Raw genomic sequence first — 27,498 nt, 5'->3', positions numbered from 1 at the left:
AGGCCAGCAAGGCTACCAACAAGGCACAGGGCACAGAACAAACGAACAGAAAGGTAAGCTAGATTCACCGGATAATATGGTCAAGGGTACTTTTTGGCCCTCGATGCAAAGTGGATGGAGGAGGAGAACATTGCAAATTCTCTTCAGAAATAGCTATTCCTTGAAGCTTTTGTAATATTAGCACTGTCTATGCCGGAGCCACTCCACTCCTTTGTCAGAGATTGCCTAGATTGAATAAAGTCTCTAACTTTTCTTTGAGGCTTTAGGGATACTGATAGGCAGACAGTATTTTGCGGAATGACTTTTTGAATATATGTACATTGAATTGGAAATTTCCTTGATTGAACTGAAAACATGTGCTCTTTCACGCGTGTTTTATTAAAGACATGTAGAGAAAGATGAAATATCTGCAGCATTTTGTTTGATGAATGATTTGAACTTAATGCATCTAGACATTTGTTAGAGATTAGTGAGATCTGGATGTGATGGCCAATTGAATGAGAATTGAATGTGAACTGAATGAGATTCTAGTGCATCAAGATGTCTATCTGGATAAGATGACTAAATATTGTTGTGAGTGCATCAAGAGTTCCGGAAGGATGAGATGGTGCATCAAGAGTTTTGGACGGAATGAGATGGCTAGATTGAAGATTCAAACACGGTGTTCAGTGTGAACTAGGTGTGTCATTTTGCGAACTGCATGCTATGTGGATGTACTGTTTTATGGGGATTGTCATGAGCATGGTTTTCTTGATTGAAATGTGAAAAGAAAGGATAGATTGTAACGAGATTTAATAGATCAAGACATTCGTGAAAAGATCAACGCGGTCTAGATGTAATTGCTAAGTAGGTCACAATGATCATAATTTGTATCTGAGACCCTCAATAGAAGTGTTATTGATCAATGATTGATGTCTTTGTAGAAGTATTGGAATGGTGGAGTCTGGTGCATGAGTGAGTACATAGAGTGAGTGTCTACTAAAGAAAATTTCTATCCCTTGGCTGTTTTTTGCAGGCGTAATTGAGGGCGATTTCAATCAAGAGGGGGGATGTGGCGAGCCCAACTTGAAGAGAAATGGCCAAGTGGATAAGAGGAATTGAAACCCCGAAGAACTGAACCTAGAACGTGTGACCAAGGGGCCTTAATTGAAAAGGATTAGGGATTTTTAATCCTAGTCTTACCCAACTTATGGAGCACTGGCCGAGGGGCCTAAAATTCTAGAAGTCAAAAAGCTTGAACTCTAGGCCGCTGTCCCGTAAATTGCGTTGACATGCTAACGTGGCAGGCTGTACGGAATTCCGCGTTTTGTGTTGCAGGTGATGACGTGGCAGACTGTACATATTTCCACGTTTTATGCTGCTCGCTGTTTTGGGCAGTTTACGTCAGCTTTTGAGAGCAGTTGCTTTTGGGTTGGAGTGCTTTTGGGGCTCTGCTTTTGGGCATCCCTTGTAATGTTTATAAGTGCCCTTGGGTCACTTCTCCACAGAACATCTGCACACAGAGTCTCGGAGAGAGTTGGACCCTTGGGAGTTGTACTTTGCAAGCATAATAATAAAGAAATATTGGAAGGGGGGCTAGTCTTTGGGGCGAGTGCATCTTGCCTTGGAACTCTGCCGTGCCGTGCCGTGTCGACTCTCCTCCTCCTCTCTCTCTCTCTCTCTTTAGAGTCAAGTACAATGATTTTGCAGTTTCTATTCGTGTGTTGCTATTGATTTTTCACTTGGAGTGTCCAAGCCTGCAACAACAGAAGATTGTGGGGGTGGTGGGATGGCTGGGATTTTTGCTATGGCGGGAACAAAGGTGTGATGATAGGGGAGGATCATGAGGGTGAGCTCCTAGAGCTGCTTTCAATTGATGGACCATTCAGTGCACCCTGCGGATAAGAATGGAGAACTTATGCTTGGTCCTATGTGGGACAGATGTTCAAGTGATAACATCATGAATGCACAGGGGTCAGCTATGATAAGTATGATGAACTCAATGCAGCTTGTAGCCATGAATGGTGCGGATAAGTTCGTACACTCTGGATCATACACTTGTTACACGGCAAGTCATGGGAGGAGTACAAATGATTATGCCTTGGTGAGATACGATGCATCGGACTTGGTCCACCGTTTTGAAGTGGGTAGCAGGTTACTGACCTCAGACCATACACCAATCCATATATGCCTACACATGCCAAGTATGCCTAATGTCAACATAATGAATACACCGAACTGGTCATACAAGATGCAACTCACGAAAAAAGAGGACTATGCTAGTCTCTTAGATAGCTTACTGTTTGACCGGAACATGCCTTGTGACATTAAGAGACGTAGAAGATCTTCCGACATGCAATGGAGGAAGCGGCAAGAACCATTATGGGCAAATATCAAAGTGGCAAACAGATTAGGAAGGGTTTACCTCATAATCCTTGGTTTGATGCAGAATGCAAGGAGGCCAAACGTAAGATGAGAGGCCTATCACAACACTCAAATGAATGGGAATGTGTTGCTAGAGAATACAATACACTCACGACGAAAAAGAGACGCATGTATGAACTCTCAAAAGAACAACTAGACTTGAGCAGGTTCAAGAAAGAGCCAAAGAAATCTTGGCTTAACATGAAGGGGAAGAAAGGGGACGTGATGGGAGATTTCAGCCCACACGAAATGTATGCTTATGTACAAACTCTGTATGCCCCGCCGGGGGCTCAAGAGGTGATATACACAGGGTCTCAGGCTGAATATCCAAAGCCCATCACCTTCCAAGCAATCATTAAAGGCCTCAAAAGCCTGGCGAATGGGAAAGCAACTGACACATTACATCTTAACTCTGAAATGCTGAAATGGTCAGGTACTGAGGCTAAGAAATGGATACACCATATGATGAATCAAGCAATCAGCCAATACCTACCTCAAGACTGGCAAGAGAACTGGGTGAAAGCGCTCTTTAAAGGAGGTGACGGCAATTTGCTTACTAATTATCGCACCATCATGGTGAGCTCATGTATGGCAGAACTTTTTGGAAGCATTATCGAGAAAGATCTTAGCACATTGGGCTGAAAATAACGGGAAACGCGCTATTGGACAAGCAGGATTTAGAGCCCGTCATAGCACGGTAGACCACCTGATGACACTCCGGGTCTTGATGGAAGAAGCCAGGCTAAAAGGCAAAACTCTGTATTGCTGTTTTGTGGACTCCAAGAAAGCGTTTGACACAGTACCCCGTCAAGGCCTATGGTCACGTATGGAAACTCTAGGAGTTCCCATGCATATCAGTTAGCCGTAGGGCGCCTATACCAAGAGGTCCGATGCAAACTCAAGACAAATACAGGTTTCTCACAAGAATTCAGGAGCACCATGGGAGTTAAACAAGGATGCCCTTTGTCACCTACGCTTTTCGGACTACGCATAGACGAGCTTGATGACTCCATCAACAAGGCTATGAGAGAGGGGGGAGATCACCCTAGTATTGACACTTTCACGCTTCTTCTCCTCATATATGCCGATGATTAGTTCTCCTTGCCTACAATGCCCTCATTCTACAGAAACTTCTGGATGCAGTACATGCATTTTGCAATGCAACGGGCCTATCCGTCAATGTAGCCAAAACAAAGATTATGTCAGTCCACACATGTAGAAATGAGAATCAGCCCATCATCACGTATGATGGGCAAACACTCCAAGCGGTTGAGAGTTTCAAGTACTTGGGCATCTATGTTCCCTCAAACCATGCATGGGGGGGTTGTGTGCAAAACAGAATTGATGCAGGACATGCAAAATACTATGAATTTGAGAACATGTGCAAGCAGAGTGTCGGAAAGCGATAGGAAATTAAGTCTATGGCATTTGATGCATGTGTGGTCCAAACAATACTTTACGGTGTAGAGGTAGGGGGGGGGGGGGGGAGTATCCCCGCTAGCACTTGGAACGACATTGAAAAGATACAGAAGAAATTCCTATGTAGACAGCTGGGGATCAAAACTACCACCCCATACTGAGTGATGCTTTTGGAGACAGGCAAGAGACCTTTGGAAATGCAAGCCTTACAGAGAGTACACAGATACCTCATGAAAGTTAAGATGATGCCTGAGAGCCGTCTACTCCACAAGGCATGGCAAACCGGATGTAAGCCGCAAAAGAATTACAAGAGTAAGTTTCTCACATCTAGTCTTGTAGAAGACATACAGAAATGGTTCTCTAGATGGAATGTGGGAGACCATGTGGACATGCATATAGAGGAACACACCGAACATGAACATGGGCTGAATTTTGACATAAGCATACTTGAAGCCCTACACACCATATGGAAGACAACAGTACACAGGTCCAAATTTGAGTACTACGGCAAGCACATCAATACACAATATTGAGAGACCTACAAGACTGGGGACACTCAGATGCATATAAAGACACCCATGTCCAACCGGGCATGACGAGCCATTACTTTGATGCGGACGCGATCACACATGCTCAAGATTGAAACGGGAGGGTGGCTGAATATTAAGGAAAATAGGAGGACATGCCCACAATGCAAGTTGAACAAAGTGGAAAGCGAGGCTCATGTCACCGTTGAGTGCCCAGCATACGCACACATCCGTGTTGAATTTCCACAGCTCTTTCAAGGGACAGTCACCTTTGAGGAGCTTCTCTCTCGGATACACCCCTCCCCGGTAGCTTTAGGCATCTACTTTGCCAAAATATTGGATCATCACACAACACTCACACACAAGAAAGCTACTAGCCCACTACCCCCTCTCACATGAGGGGAGCATCTTGTAGACCTTTTGTGGTCCCATGGGTCATTTTGGCCCCCCGAGGACGTAAATACAACATCATCATCATCATCTCTCTCTCTCTCTCTCTCTCTCTCTCCCCCCCCCCCCCGGGGCGCCCCAAAACCCCAGAGTCACACATGGATGTAATCTTTTTGTTTTGTAGCTTATTTTTGCCTTTTGAAGACGTTAATATAACATTTCATTTCTCTTTCATAAACGATAGGGCTTATAGCCTTTGATATTACCAAAACTTTACAAAGAGGTAGAATCTACCAATGTCAATTACAAGTAAAAGCACATAACAAGATACAACCATATGCAAGAAATCTGTCAAGACCTCGAGAGAACACAAAGCTGAGGAGCTGAGGGTATAAGCCAATGGATCAGGTACAAGTATTAACATATGTGCAGTCATGGAGGATAGGAAGCTGATCACTCCAGAACAAGGCTACACAAATCTACCTGAGACATGCTACAGTGTCAAGGGATGCAACTTTGCCTAGCTGTCATTCTCTAACGACCCCCCCGCCCCCCGACATATATGCTTCATCATGGCTTAGGTTACTTTGCATAATGAAAGCTTAGTATTCATATATTCATTAATGCATGCTCATAGTGAGCATATATGGGATAGGAATGCCACATCAACGATTGGGCATTGATGGTTAAAGTCACTGTGTTGTCTAAAGTCTGCTTCACATCATTTTAGAGTTTTGTTCATTAAAGTGGGTCAACATAAATTTTTATTCAGGTTAATGAAGCAAGCAACATTCTTTCGGTGTATTGTCGAAGTTCAATTGTGTAAATATGTTTACTGACTTTTCATGGGGTGCTATTGGTTCGTAAGGCAGCAGCATCCTCAACATTAGTAACAACATGCTGATTATGACTTTTCATATGCTTCTCATTCAACACATAAGCATGTTTGTGGAAAGCTTGGGGCAATGCCAAGGAATAACCAAGGTTTTTAAAAACTTGTCCTGGCAAGCCTATCCTCCTTTGGTTACTAAACTGTTTCAAGCAAGCCTATGCTCCTCTGGGCACATTTTTAAATGAGAAAATGTTGCATAGGACTATGGGCCTGCATGAGGAAAAGATTCCTGATATCCTCTTTTTTTGTATTTATCTAACTGATGCCCTGATGTTGGGCATGTGATTGTGAGGACATAAAAATTGATATTCCAATTCTGCTTTTTGCAGAAAGTGACCGTTCTTACAGGTGCTGGAATATCTGCAGAATCAGGGATTCCAACATTTCGGGGCGAGGGAGGTTTATGGCGTTCATGGAGTGCAACAGTAATCTGATTGCCTGTATTTCACTTATGCGGATACGGGCTTTTAGGTTTTTGTTGAGTTTTTTTTTCTTTTTTTTGGGCATTTGAAGGAGTTGGCCACACCTGAAGCATTTGCAGCAGATCCCTCTTTGGTTTGGGAGTTCTACCATTATAGGAGGTAAAACACATGAACATACTTGTAGTTGTATGGCATTTGTTGAATCAAATTGATGTATCCTTTTACACACGCATTTCCACTCCTGCACAGTAGAACTATGCTATCTTGAACTTCTGCAGCCCCAAGGAACAGTGGAAAAGCTCCTTAACTTTCCTTAATAAGTCTCAACTGACTTCTAACAGTGAAAAACTCATGTGTCTGATGGCAGCTGAGTGCAGCAAGGTGGTCAGCTCTGTAGTCAATGTGGATAGAAGGGTGGAGCGGTCAATGCAAAATACGCCCTCTGTGATATGATAGGTATTCTAATGTGTGAAATGTATGGTAGTATGGTGGGACTCTGTTGGGGGGGGTAGGGGGGTTTGATCTGGCTAGTTTCCAAGGAGATGTGCAGGTATGAATCATCTGCACCAATAGGGCACTGGGGGATGGAATGTACGGAGGTGTCGCATAGGCTATGGAGACCCCATGACCTAATACCACCTCTAGTGCCTCCTTCTTGGAAGCATGTGAGGCCTCCTAAACCTGGACACTGCTCCATACCATTGTAGAGGAAGTGATGATGCAATGCTCATTAAGAGAGTAGGTGTGAACCACAAAACCAGTGTTGTCTCCTTCTTTATCCGCATAGACTCTTGCCAGCCCCACTTCTCTTATATATATGGTAGACGAATGTGGTCAAGAGTCAAAATTTTCACACTGACCGCTCTAAGTGAGCAGGCAGTGAAGTCCCCTTCAGAAGCACCTCTCCCTCTGCAAACCATAAAATGTCTCTTGACAAAATAGAGTCCTCTAGGTCCTGTCCCCTGCCACAAGTGGATGATGTGGTAGGACCTGCCTGTATGGGACGAGGAAGAGCTGACTGATCGGAAGCGTGGAGCCAAGCTGAAGGTAGCGTTAAATGCGGTGCAAATTGCGGGTTGCTGATGTGCGTCCTTCTACGTTTCGCTGTTTTCTGGCCTTAGTTGTTCTCTTAAGAGCTTTTGGGGTTGACCAATTTATGAAAGCAGTTGACTTTTATGCTTTTGGGCACTCTGTAAAACAAGGGCTAAGTGCCTAGAAATATGTGCCTAGAGAGAGTCAGCTACACTCAAATCATTTGCAGAGTGGGCTTTCCCCGGTAGTTGTACACCCAGCCTCAGAGCGTAATAAAAGGAAGTATTGGAAGCGGCGCCTACGTTAGGGCCTAGTTCACCTGAGCAAGGAACTCCTCCTAACCTTGTTCCGTCTTCGATGTTTGGTTCTCTCTTTCAGCTCGAGTATTTGAAGTTGCAAATTCGTTTCCGGTTGTTTCAATGTCTGTTCGGTTGTTTTCTGTTGGCACATGTTGCCCTTCCGGTTCCAAAGATATCATAGCACTCAAGAGCTTGCTTTTCTGGCAAGCAAATCGGTCCTTCTTATAGTTTTACAAGGTAAACTATGGAGTTCAAAGAATGTACAAGATTTTTTGTCAATAGATTTAGGAGTTGCTTTACAAATATCCACAAGGCAGTTTACCTCACTCGCAGAACTTCCAACAGTTTCTGAATTATATGACTCATACGATGCCCCTAGTTATGCCACAAGTTCTACCGCTAGATCCACTTGACAGTTTGAGAGCTTAACATAGAATCCGTTGCATGACCTATACCTCCATTAACGCCTCCATTGCCACCGTCAATGTTTGAAATCTGGAAGTCATCAACCGCCACCAGTTCCTCCTCAACCAAAGGCTTGTAAGAATGGTGATTTCATAGTCAAGTTCTTTATCTTCTGGGGAGTTAGAAAGAAAGCTTTGCAATTTCTACAACAGTTAGACAACATCCATTCTCTCCAAGCCAATATAAACCCTCCTTGCCCAAGATTTGGGGGATCTCGCAACCCTAATGTAGCTCATGTTAATCAACTTAATGCTGTTAAAATTGACGGGAGAGAAGAATCAATGGCTCATATTCATGCAACAATTGAACATCAAGGAGCCAACCAGCAATTCTCCGTCCTTTAAATACGAAGGTAAAAAGTTCACCTTAGTGATTCAGAAAGCACGCATTCTTTTATATCTCCGAAGTGCATAAGGAATCCACAATTACTTGAACATCTTGATTTCTCACTCACGATTGAACTTGCAACGGGCAAGAAAACCAAGTCACTTACGACAATAGGACAAATCAAATTCAAACTAGGGAATGAGAACACTAATGCTCAATTTCGGGTACTACCTCTTGGGATTTATGATGGTATGCTAGGGATGGATTGGCTAAAGAAGAATGATGTAGCTATACATTGTAAGAAGGCTTTACTAACTTTTGAGAATGACGATAACAAGAGAGTAACAATTTCAGGTATTAGAGGGCAAACAAAACTTCAGCTAGTCACTTTCACAAAACTATCAAAGGCTTATAGGAGGAAACAAATGGTTTATGCGGTCAAGCAAAACCCCACTAACGAGCAAACCACCCAGATCGAACCAAAATGGTTGACCGAGTACAATGATGTCTTCCCAGAAGAACTCACTGAGTTACCACCTAAGCGCGAGGTTGATCATGCAATTGAGGTTATTCCAAGAGCCCAACCAGTAGCCCGTAGACCCTACAAGATGTCTGTACCAGAGGCTACTGAGCTTAAAGAACAACTTTTACAGCTACTTGATTAAGGATTTATACGTCCCAGTATTTCACCTTGGAGCACACCCGTCCTTTTCAATCGAAAGAAGGATGACACACTCCGCCTTTGTATTGATTATAGAGGGCTTAACCAAGTCACCGTAAAAAACAAGTATGATATACCACGGATCGACGAACTTTTAGATAGGTTACAAGGTGCAGCCATCTTCTCAAAAATTGATTTAAGGTTTGTATATTACCAAATCCATATAAAGGAAGAGGATATTCCTAAGACAAGATTTAACACTCCGTTTGGTCATTATGAGTTCACGATCATGCCCTTTGGTCTCACAAATGCCCCTGCTACATTCAATAGGCTCATGATAGATATCTTTTGAGAACATTTAGACAATTTAGTTCTTATTTTCTTTGATGACATCCTAGTCTATTCTAAGAATGTAGAAGAACATGAAGGACATGTACGACGTGTACTAGAGCTTCTCCACCAACACCAACTCTATGCTAAGAAGAGTAAGTGTACCTTCTTCATAGAAAAAGTTGAGTACCTTGGTTTCATAATCTCCAGAGAAGGTGTATCAACGAACCCTGCAAAGATTGAAGCTGTCGTAAATTGGCCTACACCGAGTTCCATAAGAGAGATCCGAGGATTTCTTGGACTCACAGGATGATACCGCATATTCATTATGAATTATGCAAAGATAGCCTCAGCGATGAGTCAAGACAAATCTTCTTAAGAAAACCAAAAAGTTCTTATGGACTGAAGCATCCCATGCAAGCTTTGAGAAACTTAAGGAATTAATAAATGCACCGATACTACGATTGCCGGACTTTTTAAAAACTTTTACAGTATCAACTGATGCTAGTGGACAAGCTATAGGTGGTGTCCTAAGTCAAGAAGGGAAACCCATAGCCTATGAGTTACGTAAACTCCGACAACATTAGTTGAACTATCTCACTCATGATCTTGAACTATTGCAATGGTTCATGCTCTAAAACTATGGCGACATTATCCTTTAGGACGACAGTTTGAGCTACATACTGATCATAAGAGCTTGAGGTGGTTATTTACACAACCAGATTTAAATATGCGACAACATAGATGGATGGAAATCTTATGCGAGTATGATTTCGGTATTGAATATTAACCAAGAAGACTAAATGCTGTCGCAGATGCTCTCAGTAGGAAGAGTATAAGTGGTGCAATATTTGATGTTGAGACACTATTATCTACAAATTATGGCCAATTACTCCTTGATGACTCATATTTTTCAAGAATACGATCTCTCATGCTCTTAACATCCCGTACAGAACAACAAAGTCGTACTATTGAAGGATTTACTATGGATAATGATAATATGTACTACAAGAATCGACTATGTATCCCCAATGGTAAGGAATCAGAGATGTAGATTTTGCACGAGGCTCACAACATCCCAATTGCAGGACACCTTGGGTACATTAAAATGTATTCACAGTTGCGACAAAGCTTCTTTGGGCCAGGTTTGAAGCGTGATATTTTGAATTATGTCACCAGTTGTCTTACCTGTTAGAAGATTAAAACCGAAAGAGTAAAATACCCTGGGAAATTACACCCGTTAGATACTCCACATATGAAATGGGAGTACATCTCTATGGACTTCATTACTGGATTACGATACGACTCCATATTTGTGGTGGTTGATATGCTCACCAAGGTAGCTTATCTCTTTCCAGTCAAGGAGGAGAACACTGCCAAGGAGATTGTACATGTTTTCATGAAGGGTATATTCATGTATCATGGCTCACCACGACGCATTGTATCTGATCACGATTCCAAATTCACCTCAGATTTTTGGAGAGCACTATTCGAAGCTACAGAGACACAACTAGCCTTTAGTACGGCTTACCATCCCCAGACAGATGGCCAATCTAAGAGAACCAACCAAGTCATTGAAGATATTCTTTGAGCATACTATATGAGGGAACCGAATAAATATACCAGGTATTTATATCTCCTTGAGTTTGCTTACAATGCTTCATTCCAACGTATGATAGGAATGTCTCCCTTCAAAGCACTATATGGATAAGAGTGTTTGACATCCTTGAAATGAACGGACCCCTTGATTCGAGTTAAAGCTTCCAAGGAAATGCTAGATGAACTACAATTCCAGACAAAACTCATTCGACAGGACATTAAGATTGCTCAAAACTGACAGAAGAGTTATGCAGACTTGAAGCGGAGTCAACGACTTTTTAAGGAAAGAGATATGGTTTTCCTCCGCGTAAAACCAAAACGCAGCTCACTATCGTTGCTGGGAAAGTACAAAACGCTAAGTGCTAGGTATTGTGGACCCTTCCTTGTTACGAAGGTGATCAATGACCAAGCTTATGAGCTAAGGCTTCCAACACATTTAAAAGTGCATAATGTATTCCATGTAAGCCTCTTAAAACCATACGTAGCAGATACGAGACACATCCTAGATGATTCTCATCTCATTACAACAAAGGATAATAATTTTAATGTCCAACCAGAACAGATCTTACAATCAAGACACACAACACTCAGAAATCGCTCTATTAAGGAACGCCTCATCAAATGGACAGGTTATCCTCATGAAGATGCCGCTTGGGAAGAAGGAGAAATTGCTTTTTATGGATAAATTAGTAGTTTTTTTAATCAGGATGTGGTGAAATTTATCAGTCCGTAAGAATAAGATAATTAGAAAAGGTCTACATGTTCAAAATCAAATTTTGGTGTATAGAGATATGAATTTTAAATTTTTGTCAGTTTTGCGTTTTCCGATGCATGGGGGTAAAACCACTAAAACTTATCCAAATTCAATTCCGTTTGTTGGAGCACGATCATGGTATTGAGATGAGTTGATTTATACTTTGAAAATCATATTTTGATGTTCCAAGATAGATTCATGTTGTATGCCAAGTCCATTGGTTGTCATGTGTGTTTTTTTCGCATGCATGCTAAGGAGAGAACTGGGGTTCGAATTTGATTCTGCTTGTTGGTATAAGGTTATGGTACCAATCTGGATTGATTTATATGTTCAAAAAGAGATTTTTTTAATGTTTAGCTATACTTGAGACTGTGTATGGCCCGAAGAAGAAGAAGAAGAAGAGTATTTTAACGTCGTAGAAAACTTTTCTAAGAATTTAGATCCCAAGTAGGTTGTATCATGGGAAAAACAAGGATATGTAGGAAACTGATATAGCTAAAGATACTATCTATGAAAACCAAGGACTATGTAGGACTATGTGGTCACAATTGTAGTCTAAAGATACTAGAGGATACATATATAGGAAAGGCTACATCCGGCTATTGACTCTTCATTGTCTCATAATGAGGTGATGGACATGCCATTATCAAAGGTTTCTGGTGTGTACTGACCAGCTTCATCTTCATCCTCGTACCACTCTTCACTACCACTTGTGTCACTCTTTGATAGTGTGCGGATCCAATTGACATGAGCTTTTCTCTCACTTAACTTGTCAGTAAGAAAGAGGGGTGTTCGTGCATAATGTTGAGAGGATATACGGGCATATTCCCAGAAACAACGAGGTTTATCATAAGAGTCAAAGACTACTGCTAAGTTAAAAGGGTTATCATACAAGATCTTTCCAAACATGTCCTTAAAGAGATTCTGGGGTACATGATGGAAATGGGTGGTTGCGACATGTTCTACCCTATTCCAAACTCTGAAAATAATAAGCTTGCACGCCTAGTTCCATATTCATCATCAAGGCCTTGCGAGCTAAGATAGTTTCCTTATGAGGGTATTTCAAGAGGAAGTAGGCATCGATGAAAAGTACTCGTCGTGCTATCTTGAGTTCTCCTGAAGCTATCTTCATTCTTGCCCACCGCAAATAAAAGCTCGGATGTCGGATAGAGCCATCATTCCTGAATTTTGGTTGGCTTTGTATGTAAGTGTCCCATGCTAGAAAGGTATTGGCCACTACAAATTCTGTCAATTCCTTGTCTAGGTAGACATCTCGTATTCCTCTTCGAGGCATTCGGAAGAATAGGAGGGCCTCATCATAGTCTAGGCTCGGCTGCAAAAAGAAAGATCGACTCTTAGTTACTTAGTTGAGTTCAACTTATGGACCTAATCTGTAACTGTAGCATGAATAGAGTGTATGATAACATTGAATGAATGATCATGAAGGAAAAGGAGAATAAGTTGTGTGTTTATATAGTTAATTTAAAATGTTCATTTGTTACCTTAGTGTTTCCTCCCTTGAGTACTCATTGTTTATTGAGTATTGAATATACATGAAATTAAACTTAAAATAAACAAACGAATATGATTGAAAATAAGGATCTATAGTATGTCAATAATTTCTATTCTATCCATAAAATGTCAATAATAATCTATAAAATGATAATAATACATAAAGTGACAATAATCCCTATATGAAATAGATGCTAATCCTAAGGACGTATATTTACTGAGACTGTAGAAGTCCCCTACGTGGCATAAGTCATATAATCATCCCATGTGGTAATCGAAGTCTTCTTAGGCGAATGGATACTGAGTGACCAATCAATCTCTAACCATCCTAGAGATGATGGTGGCTCCATCGTAGGAGTGACTTGTGTGGATGTCCATGTTCCTGTTCTGCCCCACTCGTGAGCTTTGCTCTCCCACTTTCCTTTGTAATCCTGAAGCCACATGTCGTTGGCGGCTTCCTCCGTCAAGTCCTCGAATCCGTAGTACTTCAAATCCTCCTGTCGTAGATCCTAATTGTTTGTGCGCGCTCGATCATTGTAGCAAGTAGGTCAGCAGTCGTCGTTGAAGCTAATCTTAATGTGTAGAGGGTTTTCGCGGTAAGAACGTCCAAAGTGCACGTGAAACATATGTTCGGGGACTCACTGGAATTGGCAAAAGTGAATGTCCTCGGGTGTTCTCTCCGATATTATTGAAGATGATCTCGGGAAAAGTCTCACAACCCATGTTTAGATTAATTAACTTTTTCGCAAATATAAATTCACTATTTAGTACTTGAAAAAGCTCAAATGCATCACTATATAGTAGATAGTAATCTATCCTTAACTCCCCTATGGCCAATATGTCACGTCTCCACTGGTACATCACTTCTTCGTCTTCATAGGTATCCTAAACTCTGGTTGTGGCTGTAGAACCCCCTCTAAGTAGGAAAGGTATTTGGATTTAGATAATTTTCAATATTGCACTGTGGAGTAACTCGTGTCACTTTAACTCCAAACTTGACAAGAATACCAAAAAGCAATTTGTACAAAACATGAAAAACCATGTCAATCGGAGTAGAAATCAAACGTGATAAGCTAGTCATCAACAAAAAAACAAGGTGATGTTAATTTATTACCAACATAAACTTGAAATTTCTAATCACTCAAGCAAAAAATAACCAACCAAACCATAAATTTGAAGAGTCTTAGCAGAGGCTCCATAGGTTGTAGAGTGTTGTTTTCAGAGGATCCAAGTAGTGGGCATCTACGAGAAGACTTGTGTCATCGATCCTGACCCAGCAGCTCTTGAGACAGGCCATTGGAGGCTTTGGGCTTGGGAGAGCTGTCCACTGGCACGAGTGCAGTGGGATCCTGGAGAGTGGTTTTGGAGGGACCCTTTCTCCTCAATCAACCATCCAGGGTTCCCTTTCTTTCAGTACACTGTTCGACTAGGACGTCACATACTGACAGCACGGAGAGAGGCTCGTCCTACTGCAACGCCTCATTGGCAGGAGGAGGGTCTCATAGCTGAGTTTTTGTCAGCATTTTGAGTGAGGCTGTGGGATGCCAGACAGCCACGCCGAGTCAAGTTGTTCCAGTGGCTAGTTGCACATAGAGCTACAACAGTGGGGAGCTGGCTAGTACATAGTGGCCTTTCGGCAGCATGCGTAGCTTGTGACCATCCTTTGGAGAGTCAACGTCACTGTCTGTGGGATTGCCCTATGGGCACATCAGGTTTGGTTTCGAGTCCTTCGGCTGATGCCAGCTCTTTCCACAGCACGACAGTACACTTGGGGGATAGCTGCTTGGTCCACTCTCACGGGCCGTGCACTACAGTTTGAGCTCTCCTCCACCAGCAGGATGATAGTGATACAGGCAGGTTGACCCACACTCCAGCCTGCTACAGAGCTTACCAACAGGAGTGGTGTAGTGAGAGAGGTGTGTTGGGAGCTCATCTGTGGAAGCCGTGATTGTACATATGTTGTTTTTTCATTGGGAGAGTCTCCCCTTATGGTTGATGTAGTCCTCTCTAACAGAGGTGGTTGTAGCCCTATGGGCAGTTTAGTTAACTAATAGAAGGATCTTTTGTCGAGAAAAAAAGAACCATAAAATTGAAATTCCAACAATATCAACAATTATTACTTAACCATGTATATATGCGTGCACTTCTAATGACACATCCTCTAAGGTCAACCTATATCAGTTTCCTACATAGTCCTTGCTTTTCCTGTAGTACAACCTAGGCTTTGATACTAGCTGAGAGATCCCCACCTATCCTGGTCTATTCAATATTTATCATTTTGATTTTCTTAACTCTGATATGCACAGTGAAAGCAAAATAGACATTATATCCGGCCCACGACTTGGGCTACCGAGAAGGAAGGGTCTCTCGCGCCCACCCTAAGTAGGAGTGGAATAACTAAGGAATACCCAACACCTGGTGCTATCCTGAGTAGAGAGAGAGATAAGATAGAGAAGAGAAAGAGAGTTTCGACACGGAGTGATGTTGAGTCATGACCCCTATATGAGGCATACATTAATAACAAAACCATATAACTTGTACAACTCAGTTCATAAATAAATTCAAATCAACTTGAAAACAATAAATTGGAGAGTCCCGGACCATTTAAGGATCGACCGGGCCATCCATCCGCCCCCTCCCCTACGCACGAAGAGAACCTTGCTTCTACGGTGTGGAGCCCGACATCGCATGACCAACACTTAGTGGTTTTACCTCCATGCATTGGAAAACGCAGCACTAGCATGCAAAATTGACGAAAATTTATGATTCATATCTCTATACATCAAAATTTGATTTTAAACATGTAGACCTTTTCTAATCATCTTATCCTTACAGACTTATAAATTTCACCAGATTCCGATAACAAAAACTACTAATTTACCTGTAAAAAGCAGTTCTCTTTCTTCCCAGAAACCTGTCTAAAACAGACCATTGCTCAGAAAATTTGAAATAAATTAAAATCGGTGCAGAATCAGTCTACGGTCGTGAGACAACAAATAGGAAGAGGATAAAATTTTGGTCATCTCTTCGCGGATAGAATTTTCATCCGGGGTCTATTATAGGAGATATTTTTAATTTAACAGAGATGTTTTTATTATTTATGCAGAATTTCAGTTTTAAACATCTTCTTTTCTTGATCATTCCGTGTAATCTTATGATTAGTTCCGGTGGAAATGTACGCTCTCCGTGTAAGAGGAGACGGAAGAATCACATACACATTTCTCTTTCAAAGGAGACGAACATAGACAAGAATTCACTATAATTCAATTCGTTTATGCGACAATCAGGAACGACAAGGGTGTGTATCTCACATACCTTCTCTGAGTAGTGAAGAAGAGTACTCCCATGAAGAAGATGACGATTGTCTACGAGCGCCTCTCCGAGAGATCACTTGCCTCGCGAGGAAGAAGATGCTCTCTATGCTCACCTCTCTCTGTAGAGCCTTCCCTCCCTCTGTACGATACTCTATAGCTCTCCATGAACTGCTCTCCCAATTTCTAGCGCTAATTTTGGCCTCCTTTTGTAGTAATCTCCACAAACCCACTAAGGTTCTCTTGAGTTATTGTGTGGTCCAATTCCTCATGCTATTTGGAGTTTCTTTGCACAGTCTGAGTGCATGGCTTTCTTTCCCGTGTAATCTTGGCTTCTCGCAATCTATTTGGTTCATCACTCGTATTACTCGGGCTCCTCATGTTGGTTAATTTGTCCCGTTGGATGTCCTGTAACAATTTTTTTTTTGACCAATTATGATTTATGCACGTCTTCTCAGTAGCGAAAGTCGATTTGTATTTTCTCAGCACGACCTGCATTGTTAAAAAAAAAAAAACATGTGATCTTTAAACACGATAAAATTTATGTAACAACAATAATTGTAATAATAAAATTGGATCAGTCTTCAAAACTGATTAGATGGATAGTTTAATTATTATTATTTTTTGAAAATTCAGGGATCTTACAACAGTCTACTCAACCCGCTCCCTTCACAGTTACTTTAGCCGACTGGAGTACAGTGTAACAACTAGGCATAGTGGACAAGGTGCCTCTATAGGTACAAGACTTCACCTTTAGCTTTGATTTTGTTGTGGTTCCTCTTTCCCTGGTTGAGGGCGGCTTTTCTTTGCTTATCGATAGACCATGGCTATGACACACTAAAGCACTGCATGATTTGGGAAATGATGCAATGTGGATACATACCCTTGGCTTCCAAATGCAACCTATTGTTTGGAAGGGGGAATGGATCCAGTCGTGCAACATAGTTCTTTGTCAATGGAGTTAAAACTTGAACTGGAACAGCCTACTCCACCTTACGGGCTAGAAGAAGACCTGTTGGACTGGTTGGAAGCTACCAAGTCTATGCCTTGTTATGGGATCTCTATTCAATCTTTGCGAGAGGGTACCCTATCTTCTGACGTCCTTACAGTAGCTGCCCCTAGTGTGCCACCTAGCCGAAATGCAGGGCTTGGGGTCAGAGTCTGATGCTTCATATGCTCCTACACTGGAAGCCTTTGGGCTTGGTGAGCCTATAACTATAGAAGAGAAAAGAGTTCTCCTTGGCATGAGTTCGCACAACCCTCAACCTCCTTTATGTTTGACTATCAGCCCAAGTCAAAGCTAACCTTTGTGTTGGATGAACTACCCTTCAACCAGCTTCCTCAAGTATGTCTACAAGAAGCATATGCAAAATTCCATATTGATCAAGCTCTAGCTCATGAGGTCTTTGTACTCCAAAAAGTGGTACTCTCTTCACCTACGGAAACATCTTTAGCCGTGCCCTGTCCAGACCTTGTAAATGGAGACCAAGCTCCAAACCCAGTAAATGAAGTCAACGTGGCCGACTCTGACAACACCCAGTTCATTCTTTTGGCTACAGGGTTGTGGGATCACTCGGTGTTGAGAGAACTGGTACATTTATCAAAGTGGGAAACCGAAGATCCATGTTCTCATAACTTCTTTTCTATTAAAATGGACCCAGCCTGCTCTTCTCTACTCATTCCATTCATAGGAAAAAACAACAAAACTTTAATTCTGTGACAAAAATGTACACAATAGATGTTTTCATCAACCAGCAAAGGTCATGGTTAAGTGGCTGATGGTGCGTGCTTTGGATGTGGCCAGACGAAGACTCTTGCTATTGACAGAAGATTTCTTCAGCCAATCTGAGTCCTGTTGTTGCTGGTGTAGCTACACTTGTATCACAAGATGGTTCACAGGATGTTACTCAGCTATGGATTGCAAGCTTCCGGTAGCAATTTTGGATCGCTACAGTGTGCTACCTGATGGACGCGGCATGTGTTTCCAAATGTTTTAGCCCCTACCCACCCCCCTCAACCCTATCTAGCCTACCCTCTACCCACCCCCTTATGCCAATTTGTCGGCCCTACCCACCACCTCCTCTCTCTCAACTCGCCCCTACCCACCCCTAGTCCATATATAAAGGCCCTTGGCCTGGAAAGCAATTACAGTGAAAAGCTTTCAAAATTCAAAAGCTTCTGGTCCAAAAGCAATGTCAAAAAGCTGTCAGCGTAATTTACAAAAATCCGTACAGCCTGCCACGTCATCAGCCAGCGTGTTTTTCGGAAATCTGCCACGTCAGCTTCGCAATTTCTTGTGTGTGTGCGGGTCCTGCTTTATTTTAATCCTTTATGTCACTTGGGGCCCCATCGGACGGGGTCCCCATAACTTGGGAGGACTTCTTTTGTTACTTGTTCTTCTTAGGGTTAGGCCCCTTGGCCGACATCTGCAAGTTTGCTCCATTCTTTAGGCTTTGACACGTCAACAATTTGTTACATCTCCCCTTCTTGAAAGAGAGTAATCGTCCGCAATTACAACATATCTGCAAAACAAACCAAGTTAGCTAAAAAATTTCCGAGGGTCATTCCGAGGGATAATCAGTTTTCTCTTTTTATTAAGGAGTTAGCTTCTCCTTTCTGCTCTTTTGATCAAGGAGTTAGCTTCTCCTTTCGGCTGTTTTGATCAAGGAGTTAGCTTCTCCTTTTTGCTCTTTTGATCAAGGAGTTAGCTTCTCCTTTCGTTCAGATCGGAACTCTTGATATTCCGACGTAGTAAAATTAGCCATCACACCCCGACCGTACTGATCTTCCACGAATGTCTTGATGCACTAAAATTACATACCCAAGCAATCTCATCCAATTAGGAATATTTAGTGGTTGGCACATCACAATGCAACACAAATGCTCACATATACATGTTACAAGAAAGAGAAACATAAAGCCGCCGATGAACACTCTCCCCGCAAATAACCATCCAGGTCTGGGCCATGAGCTGTTTAACAACTCCCTCATCACTCCTCCTGCAAATAACCTAAAAAGGTCCGGGCCATGAGATATAGAGGCCTTTTACAACCAAACGCCCCCCAGACCGCAGCGTGCGAGGTGCTGAGAGTAACCACTGCTCAGACTTCTTAATACTCCTCTTGCATAACCATCCAGGTCCGGGCCATGAGTAACAACAACAATACTCCCCCCGTAAATAACCACAAGGGTCCGGGCCATGAGTAAAAACAACACTTTTCAATCATTCAATACTCCCCCCGCAGATAACCAGGCCATGAGTACGAACAAGCATTTTCAAACATCATTTCTCACTACTCCGCCCGGGAGTGAAATCACCAATCATTGAAACCAATATTAAAATCACCAATCATTGAAACCAATATTAAAACGAGAGTCAAACAATTCAAATCGGCACCAAGACAGGTTAAACAGATACCATCCATTTCAAACAAATTCCAAACAGGATCACCAAACAAGTTCTCAAACGGATTTCAAACTTAAAAAGCAATCTCGACACCTGTTGAGCTCGAAAAGTCGATCGACTTTCCATCCTGAAACCTGCTCCAAAAATTAAGGCTAGGTTCATTCCATAAGGTCGTAGCCGAGCATAGCATGGTCCATCAGCTCCTAGACAGACAATGTTCCTGTGGCGGTGATGGTAGTCCCAAGTCATAGTAGTCACACCGAACCTCCAAGGTTATTAACTCGAGAAGAGACATCGACTGAGAGATATCGAGAAATTTCAAGATATAGTCTTCTAGGGTTTCCATGGCAAGCATTTCAGGATACCCCACTCTGCCAGCAGTTGCACTTTGAAAGAAGATGTCAGAAACCATATAACTTCTGGCAAATTTTTTTTCTTGAAAGCTTGCCAAGTCCTTGGAGTATGCTGCTTGGTAGCTATAGACATCTGCATGGTACTGTCTCTGAGAAAAACAGCAACTCGAAACAAATCTTGGATCCTTCTCTTGCAAGTGATCTTAATGGCTTATGCCCTGTAAGACATGAGCGATGAAGACGGGAGGGTGCCCGATGCGTGATGAAGTAAGGGTGGGAGTGGCTAGTAAGCCCGGGTCGGAGCACGAAGCTAGAATTCCAAAAGTCTTTGGTTTGCTCTGTCTGCTCTTTTGTGGAACCGATATGCTTTCAGAAAAGCACATGCTTGATGCTCTGATTCCACTGTCACAAGACCGGCACCACGTGCCAATAGAAAAGAACAGACTGAACAAACTTTTAGCACTTCAATAACAACTGAATTGAAAGAGAGACCACACGCGACACGGAGTGGCGGAATTCCACCCCAGAGAGTATTGGCCCCAAAGCTTGGCGCCCCTTTCGGTATTTCTTTATATTGCATCAACCCAATACAAGCCGGTACTCCAGACTCTGCACCTTCTCCAAGAAGAATGCTAGAGAATGAGCTCTAACCTCATATTTAAAGGCCCTTGGTCTAAAAAGCAGTTATAGTGAAAAGCCTTCAAAACTCAAAAGCTTCTGGTCCGAAAGCAATGCCAAAAAGCTGTCAGCGTAATTTACGGAAATACGTACAACCTGCCACGTCATCAACTAGTATGATTTTGAAAATCTGCCATGTCATCAGCGAGCTTCGCAATGTCTTGTGTGTGTGCGGGTCCTGCTTTATTTTAATCCTTTATGTCACTTGGGGCCCCATCAGACGGGGTCCCCATAAGTTGGGAGGACTTCTTCTGTTACTTGTTCTTCTTAGGGTCTAGGCCCCTTGGCCGACATCTGCAAGTTGGCTCCATTCTTTAGGCTGACACGTCAGCAGTTTGTTACAGGAAACATATGATTAATGCTCTTTCCTTTGAAGTTTCCCCAGTTCCTTCTCTCTTCTTCCCCACTCTCCATGCCTTTGTGTGAGTAGCCTCACCACCCATCATGAAGAGAAGTTCCTCGACTTCCCCTACCACATCATCCCGGTCTTTTAGACCGGTTACCGTACATGCAAAGCTCTAGTCTTCCTCCTCTGCTCTTCTTCTTATGTCGTATTGATAATTGTAGGAGTGGGGATAGATGTTGTTTCTTTCACTTTCCCTTTCTTGGCAACTTCTATTCATTTCTCGGCCTCATCCACCTTCTTCAGTGTCTTTGTGATCACATCCACCCACGAGGATGTCTTTGCCACATTTTGCTTCTCTTCCTGCTTGATCATCCATATCTGCTCCTTGATAACTTTGAGTTCCTCTATCATCGAGGTCTGAATTTCTCCTTCTTCAAGTCCACCGCTTGCTCTATCGGCAAGTTCTCGTTTGAGGGCTGAAACCTGCTCTTTAAGTGCTTGAGAGTCCGCCTTGAGTGCTTGGATTTCTGTATGTAAGTCCACTTTCTCCTTTTCCCATTGCTTGCCTTCATTGAAAAGGAGTTGAAGAAGGCTAGCCTTCCCCTTCCACCATCCTTCTGTCTTTGCTTCCACTCCTTCATGTCGTTTTCCATCTGTGTTATCCGTTTTTTTGTGACCATGAAAGTTGCCTTCGTGACTGGTGTGGAAGCCTTGCAATTTGGTGTGGTTTCCATTGCTAACCCTGCTCTTGCTAGGGTAAATGCTCAATACGCTTGCTGGGGTGGATTGCTACCTGTGCCTGGTGATCCACTCTTCTCCTTGCCTTGCGTACCCTCTTGGCTGCCCTCTATGTGACCTGCTTCAACTGCTTTATGCAAACTGTTTTTTAACAAGAAGTCCTGGGATACCCAGACCAGAGCTGCCTAGGCCTGTTTTTACTCGAGCTGCGCAGACATAGAGAGAGCTTGCTGAGGACATCAGTGGAGAGCCAGTCTCAGAGGCAGATAACAGATTTCTTTACTCTAGACAATGAGCAGCCAGAGGATTGCTCACCACAGCAGAGCTCAGCTTCAGATGACACCCACACCAGGGGTACGTTGATCGATCGAGCGATTGAGCTAGGGAGATTCAAACGACCACGATCACGGGGGGCTTCACAATATCGGAGGAGGCCGCAGTAGAGACTCCGAATCACCCTAGCTCGACATGGGAGGCGGCCAGTCAGAGTACTGACTACGGAGGATATTGATGGGATTTGCCAATGATCGATGCGGAACTGCCCCCCCCCCCCCCCCCCCCCCCCCCCCCACCCACCCCCACCTTTTTTTTAGTTGTACTTGGACATTGTACTAGATTCACCACTTGTAACTTTTTTGGTCTCATAGGTCACTTTGGCCATCTGTAGACGTTAATATATCATTTCATTTCACACACACTCTCTCTCTCTCTCTCTCTCTCTCATTGACACCTACATATACTGGAGATCAGAGGGGAGATTACACATCGCCAGGCTCAGCGCAAGATGCAGACACTTACCCGTCGTAAAAGACGGGAGTGGGAGGAGCACCAGTATTGGGACATCTATCATTTACTCATGAGCAAGAATAGTGCTGAGGCATGGCGTCGGATCAGACCTCCCAGGCCATCCACTCCTATTCAGGACCTAGCGGCATGGCACAGATATGCCGAGAGCTTATACGAGATCCCAGGACAGCCACCCATACCTACGCCATCGGCTACTCGACCCACATCATCTACTTTCTTCACCACCCACATGGTGAAGAAAGCTATATCCCACCTACAGCATGGGAGGGCTAGAGATCAGGCAGGCCTACAGGCAGAGCATCTTATATATGGCTGTGATGCATTGGCACCACTCATTGCCCACCTCTTCAACCGCGCGCTTTCAGAGGGATTCCCAGAGTCGTGGACAGCGCACACCATTGTGCCTATCCACAAATCTGGGGATGCCATGGATCCTAGCACATATCGCACTATCATGATTGGTCCTATACTGGCCAAACTATATGGCACGGTTTTAGAGGAGGAGCTGTTCTCTAGCAGAGGGAGAGGGCATGAGGACACCAGGACAGGCAGGCTTCCACCGAGCTTTCTCTACTATTGATCATATCTTCACCCTTCGTTGTCTGATCGACCAGACACGGGTGAGGAAGAGGAGATTATATTGCTGCTTCGTTGACTTCCGCAAAGCATTTGACACAGTACCTAGAGAGAGACTTTTCCGATGTCTGGCTGCGCTTGGGATTGGAGAGGAGATGGCATGGGGGATCTATGCATTGTATGAGCATGTATCTGGCAGAGTGAGATGCCCGGGTGGATTATCTGACACCCTTGTGAGCACCATTGGTGTGAAACAAGGTTGCCCCCTATCACCTACACTCTTTGGTCTATACATTGACGAGATTGTAGACTTCATCTTGCACAGGGGTGGAGAGGGTGTGGATATTGCAGGGACTACTGTACACATACTCTTATATGCAGATGATATTGTCCTGATGTCAGAGACGGCAGAGGGACTACAACTATATTTGCAGGCCCTGGATGATTTCTGCTCACAGAGAGGACTCACGGTGAACCGTGGCAAGACCAAGGTTCTCATATTTCATACATCGGCTCAGATTCGCCGACAGAGTAGATTTACAGTAGCTGGAGGGGATATAGAAGTGACAGGCTCATATGTATATCTGGGGGTTACATTCACCGCAGCATCAGGGACCTTCTCCATGACACAGGCAGCCAGAGATAGACTTACCAGTGGATACGCATCACTAGCTCTGATGGAGAGACAGTGCCACCAGGCCCACTTCCAGGAGCCCCGGACGAAGGGGTGGCTCTTTGACACACTGGTCACACCTGCACTCATGTATACCTCGGCCATTTGGGGACCGGGACTGGCAGACTCAGTATGGACACAGATAGAGAGGCCACAGATTATTATGATCTCCAGGATGATTCGCAGCAAGCCATCAGTTCCACACGACATTATTAGAGCTGAGCTGGCTGCACCATCGATGTTGGTAGAGGCACTCTTTCAGACTGTTTGCCTTCTTCGCAGATTCAAAGATATGGATCCAGATAGGATCTCTCATAGAGCCTTCATTGCATCTAGAGAGATGGCACAGGCAGGGGACACTAGCTCATGGTATGCCCAGACAAGAGATTGGCTAGCTCAACACGGTTTTGATATTGATAGACTACCACCACTCCAGTATGACACCCAGGCCCCGACCTATACCCTCTCACGCTCTGAGCGGAATAGGGTCATCAGACAGGAGATATGGCATACATATATTCAGAGGACATGGTGTAGGCCCACAGACACCCTACCTCCTAAAATGCTATATTACTATGAGTATTTTCTGAGGTTCTCAGAGCAGGGATTCATTGAGATTCCATCATACATGCAAGAGTACATGCCACAACGACTTCGGGTCAACATTGGCCAGCTACGAGTGTCATCACATCAGCTAGAGATTGAGAGTGGCAGAGCCAGAGGCATACCACGAGAGGAGCGTACGTGCCGGATTTGCCAGACGGAGGTGGAGAGTGAGTAGCATTTTGTCATGAGATGCCCAGCATATACAGAGCTGAGAGAGAGATATGGCATTGGAGACTCATTACAGCAGCATATGATAGGCCGAGAGCAGAGGAGGTTTGGCCAGTTCCTGGTTGCGGCTTTAGAGGTTCGAGAGCAGTTGTTACAGCCACGCCAGAGTCAGGATAGCAGGACACAGACTACCATCACACAGTTTTTCCGACGAGCAGGACCAGACCCCCCCACACTACCTACACAGAGTAGAGGGCTTACCCTTCTGCAGGCAGAGTCTTAGAGGGCACGTCGGAGACCGAGGCTCCCAGGATACAGGACACATGGGTGTCACCAGAGGGAGATCTCGAGGATACTAACCTTACACCATCAGTATCTAGAGCAGAGTCATGTACCAGCACCAGGAGATCCAGCATTCCGGAGATACCTGAGCAGGCCACCACCGATGTACCACATTCTCTACCCCACATATGTTGCTTGTTTTTAGATACCCTCCCTATCATCTCATGGTGGTATCACCTTGCAGCCCCTAGTTGAGCCTGATGATGCGTGAGCACACCTCGACACGAGGACCCACACTATACATTGTACACCACATGCACCACCCTACCACACCCTCTTGCATAGTATAAGCTCATTTCAGTTTGTACCCTTTTTTTTATTTTCCGATGCCTAGAGCATCAACACATGTATATGATATTGTCTCATAGGTCGAGTTCGGCCTTTCGTAGACGTTAATAAAGCTTTCTTTCTTTCTTTCTTTCTCTCTCTCTCTCTCTCTCTCTCTCTCTCTCTCTCTCTCTCTCTCTCTCTCTCCCCCCAAGCCCCTCTCGCCCCTACCCACTCCCTACCCCTTCTAGCCCCCTCGCTCCCCTAGCCTTTCTAGATTTAACTCTATTTTCAAAATATTCCTTTATCCCCCACCCCAATCCACTCTTGCTCTCCTATCCACCCCTAGCCTCTCTAGATTTCATTTTGTAGCTTAACTCTATTTGTTACACTTTTTCAAGCGGATTTTCCCCTTCTCCCCCTCCTTTCAAACGATTGTTTTGATTTTTCACCCAACTCAAGGCTAAGGTGAGGCATATTTTTCCCGATCCTCTTTTCTCCCTATCCTAATCCTACTCTACGAAAAATCATTCTTGTCTGTGTGCTTGTATCCCACTAGCTTCTTCCTGCTACTGGTGTTGTCAACAGTGATGACCACCTTGTCAGGATGTGTGTGGCAATTGGAACCTTCTTCTGCTTCCAAATGATGATCGTGTTTCTCCTCTCCTCTCCTCTTCTTCCAATTATCTTGGTCTACATAGCAATTTTCTGTGTTTTCTCTCACCGATACACGGTGAGTGGTCTTGTGGCGGGCAACCTGTAGTAGCAGGGCTACAATGTCACTTGCACAGGGACAGGCAATTAGTTACAGTTGGTTTGGAGTTCACACTGGAGGGACTCTCGCGTGCTGGCCAATGATACATGGCAATGATACTGGTGGTGATCTAGTGGACATTGTGGCTAGATCACCACCATCACATTTTGGAGATAGACTTAGTTACAGAAGGATATTTCGCTTGCAGTTTGTGGCTCTTTATGATTGTATATATGTGTGATTGGTTCTAGTGGTCGGAGAGGAATCATCTACTTTCTATGGTCTTGTGACTTGAGTCTTGGCACTCTCCCTGCACATTGGAGCCTCGACACCCCCACTGTACCTGTGAGTCTTGAGCTTGGAGTTGAGTGTGCTGCCAGCCAGAGTCTGTATTGGTTCCATGAGATAGTCGAGTTTCATGGGGTTCTGAGTCTATTGAGTCTATTGTTGTGTCTTTGAGTTGCTCGTTCCATTGCTTTGTTGAGTTTTCTTTCTGTTGGAGTGAGGTTTCATGCATATTGCACTGAGAAGCACCCACTGTAAAGAGCACAACAGACTTTTCCTGCTACACTTAGCTTCTTGGTCTACCACGCTCATAGCATTCACTTAAGGGGTAGGGTCAGAAGTTGAAGCAATAGTGGGTTCAATTTTAGATTCTTTCTTAGGACAATCCTTTTTCATGTGATCTACTATGTGACAACGAAAACACCTACGTTCCTTTGCATACAATGCCTGTTCTTCTTTACTTAATCGACCACCTACGATTCCTTGAGCAAACTTTTTATCAGGTGTGAGTTCAGGTTTATTAGATTTTCCTTTACCCTTATCTTTGTCACTCTTAGATTCTCATGCATATGAAGAATTAGATTGAGACTAAGAATTTGGAGAGGTCTTTTTATTGTTACCATTCCCATTAGAATTTTGTTCTTTTTATTGTTACCATTCCCATTAGAATTTTATTCATTTTTATTGTTACCATTCCCATTAGAATTTTTGTCCTTGTCTTTAGAGGAGTGACGAGAGGAAGAGTTACCATTACCGTAGGCCGTCTTAAGCTTACCCTTTTTGTGCTTCATTTCTGAAGTTTAGCCGAGGGTATCGCCCCTTGTAATGGCTTTGGATCATCGGCTTCCACGTCAAACTTGATGGAGTGGTCCAATCTAGAGAGAAAGGCCACTAACCTTTCCTCCTCCGATTTCTTCAATTGTCCTCCTAACCAGGACACACGGTTAGCATACGACATCACAAGTTCAATCCAAGTTCAATGGCTTCATGTATTGTGGAGGCAAGAAATGAGTCTTGAGATGCTCCTCGAACTCCTCCCAAGTAAGCTCTAGAGAGGGAACGAGGAGGGACTCGGCATGGGCTGCCTTGTGGGCATCCTTCTCCATCCACTCATCATTCGAGGTGATTGCATCACCCGTGAGATGTATGGAAGCCA

At 43.6% G+C, this 27,498-nt stretch overlaps 1 protein-coding gene across 5 annotated transcripts in view; it reads left to right on the top strand.

Annotated features, from left to right (window-relative positions):
- Positions 1-27,498, top strand: part of LOC147422119 (NAD-dependent protein deacylase-like) — a 94,520-nt gene that overhangs the window by 22,766 nt on the left and 44,256 nt on the right. For all 5 annotated transcript variants that reach the window (XM_086502501.1, XM_086502503.1, XM_086502506.1 and 2 more), the window contains exons 4-5: positions 5,961-6,056; positions 6,145-6,212. In XM_086502501.1, coding sequence (XP_086358627.1) covers positions 5,961-6,056; positions 6,145-6,212 — 164 coding nt within the window. The remainder of the gene's footprint in view (positions 1-5,960; positions 6,057-6,144; positions 6,213-27,498) is intronic.

This window comes from Adiantum capillus-veneris, chromosome 27, assembly GCF_014529385.1.
Source record: "Adiantum capillus-veneris isolate H3 chromosome 27, ASM1452938v2, whole genome shotgun sequence".
Classification (NCBI taxonomy): domain Eukaryota; kingdom Viridiplantae; phylum Streptophyta; class Polypodiopsida; order Polypodiales; family Pteridaceae; genus Adiantum; species Adiantum capillus-veneris.
This window is presented reverse-complemented; position numbering and strand designations above follow the sequence as displayed.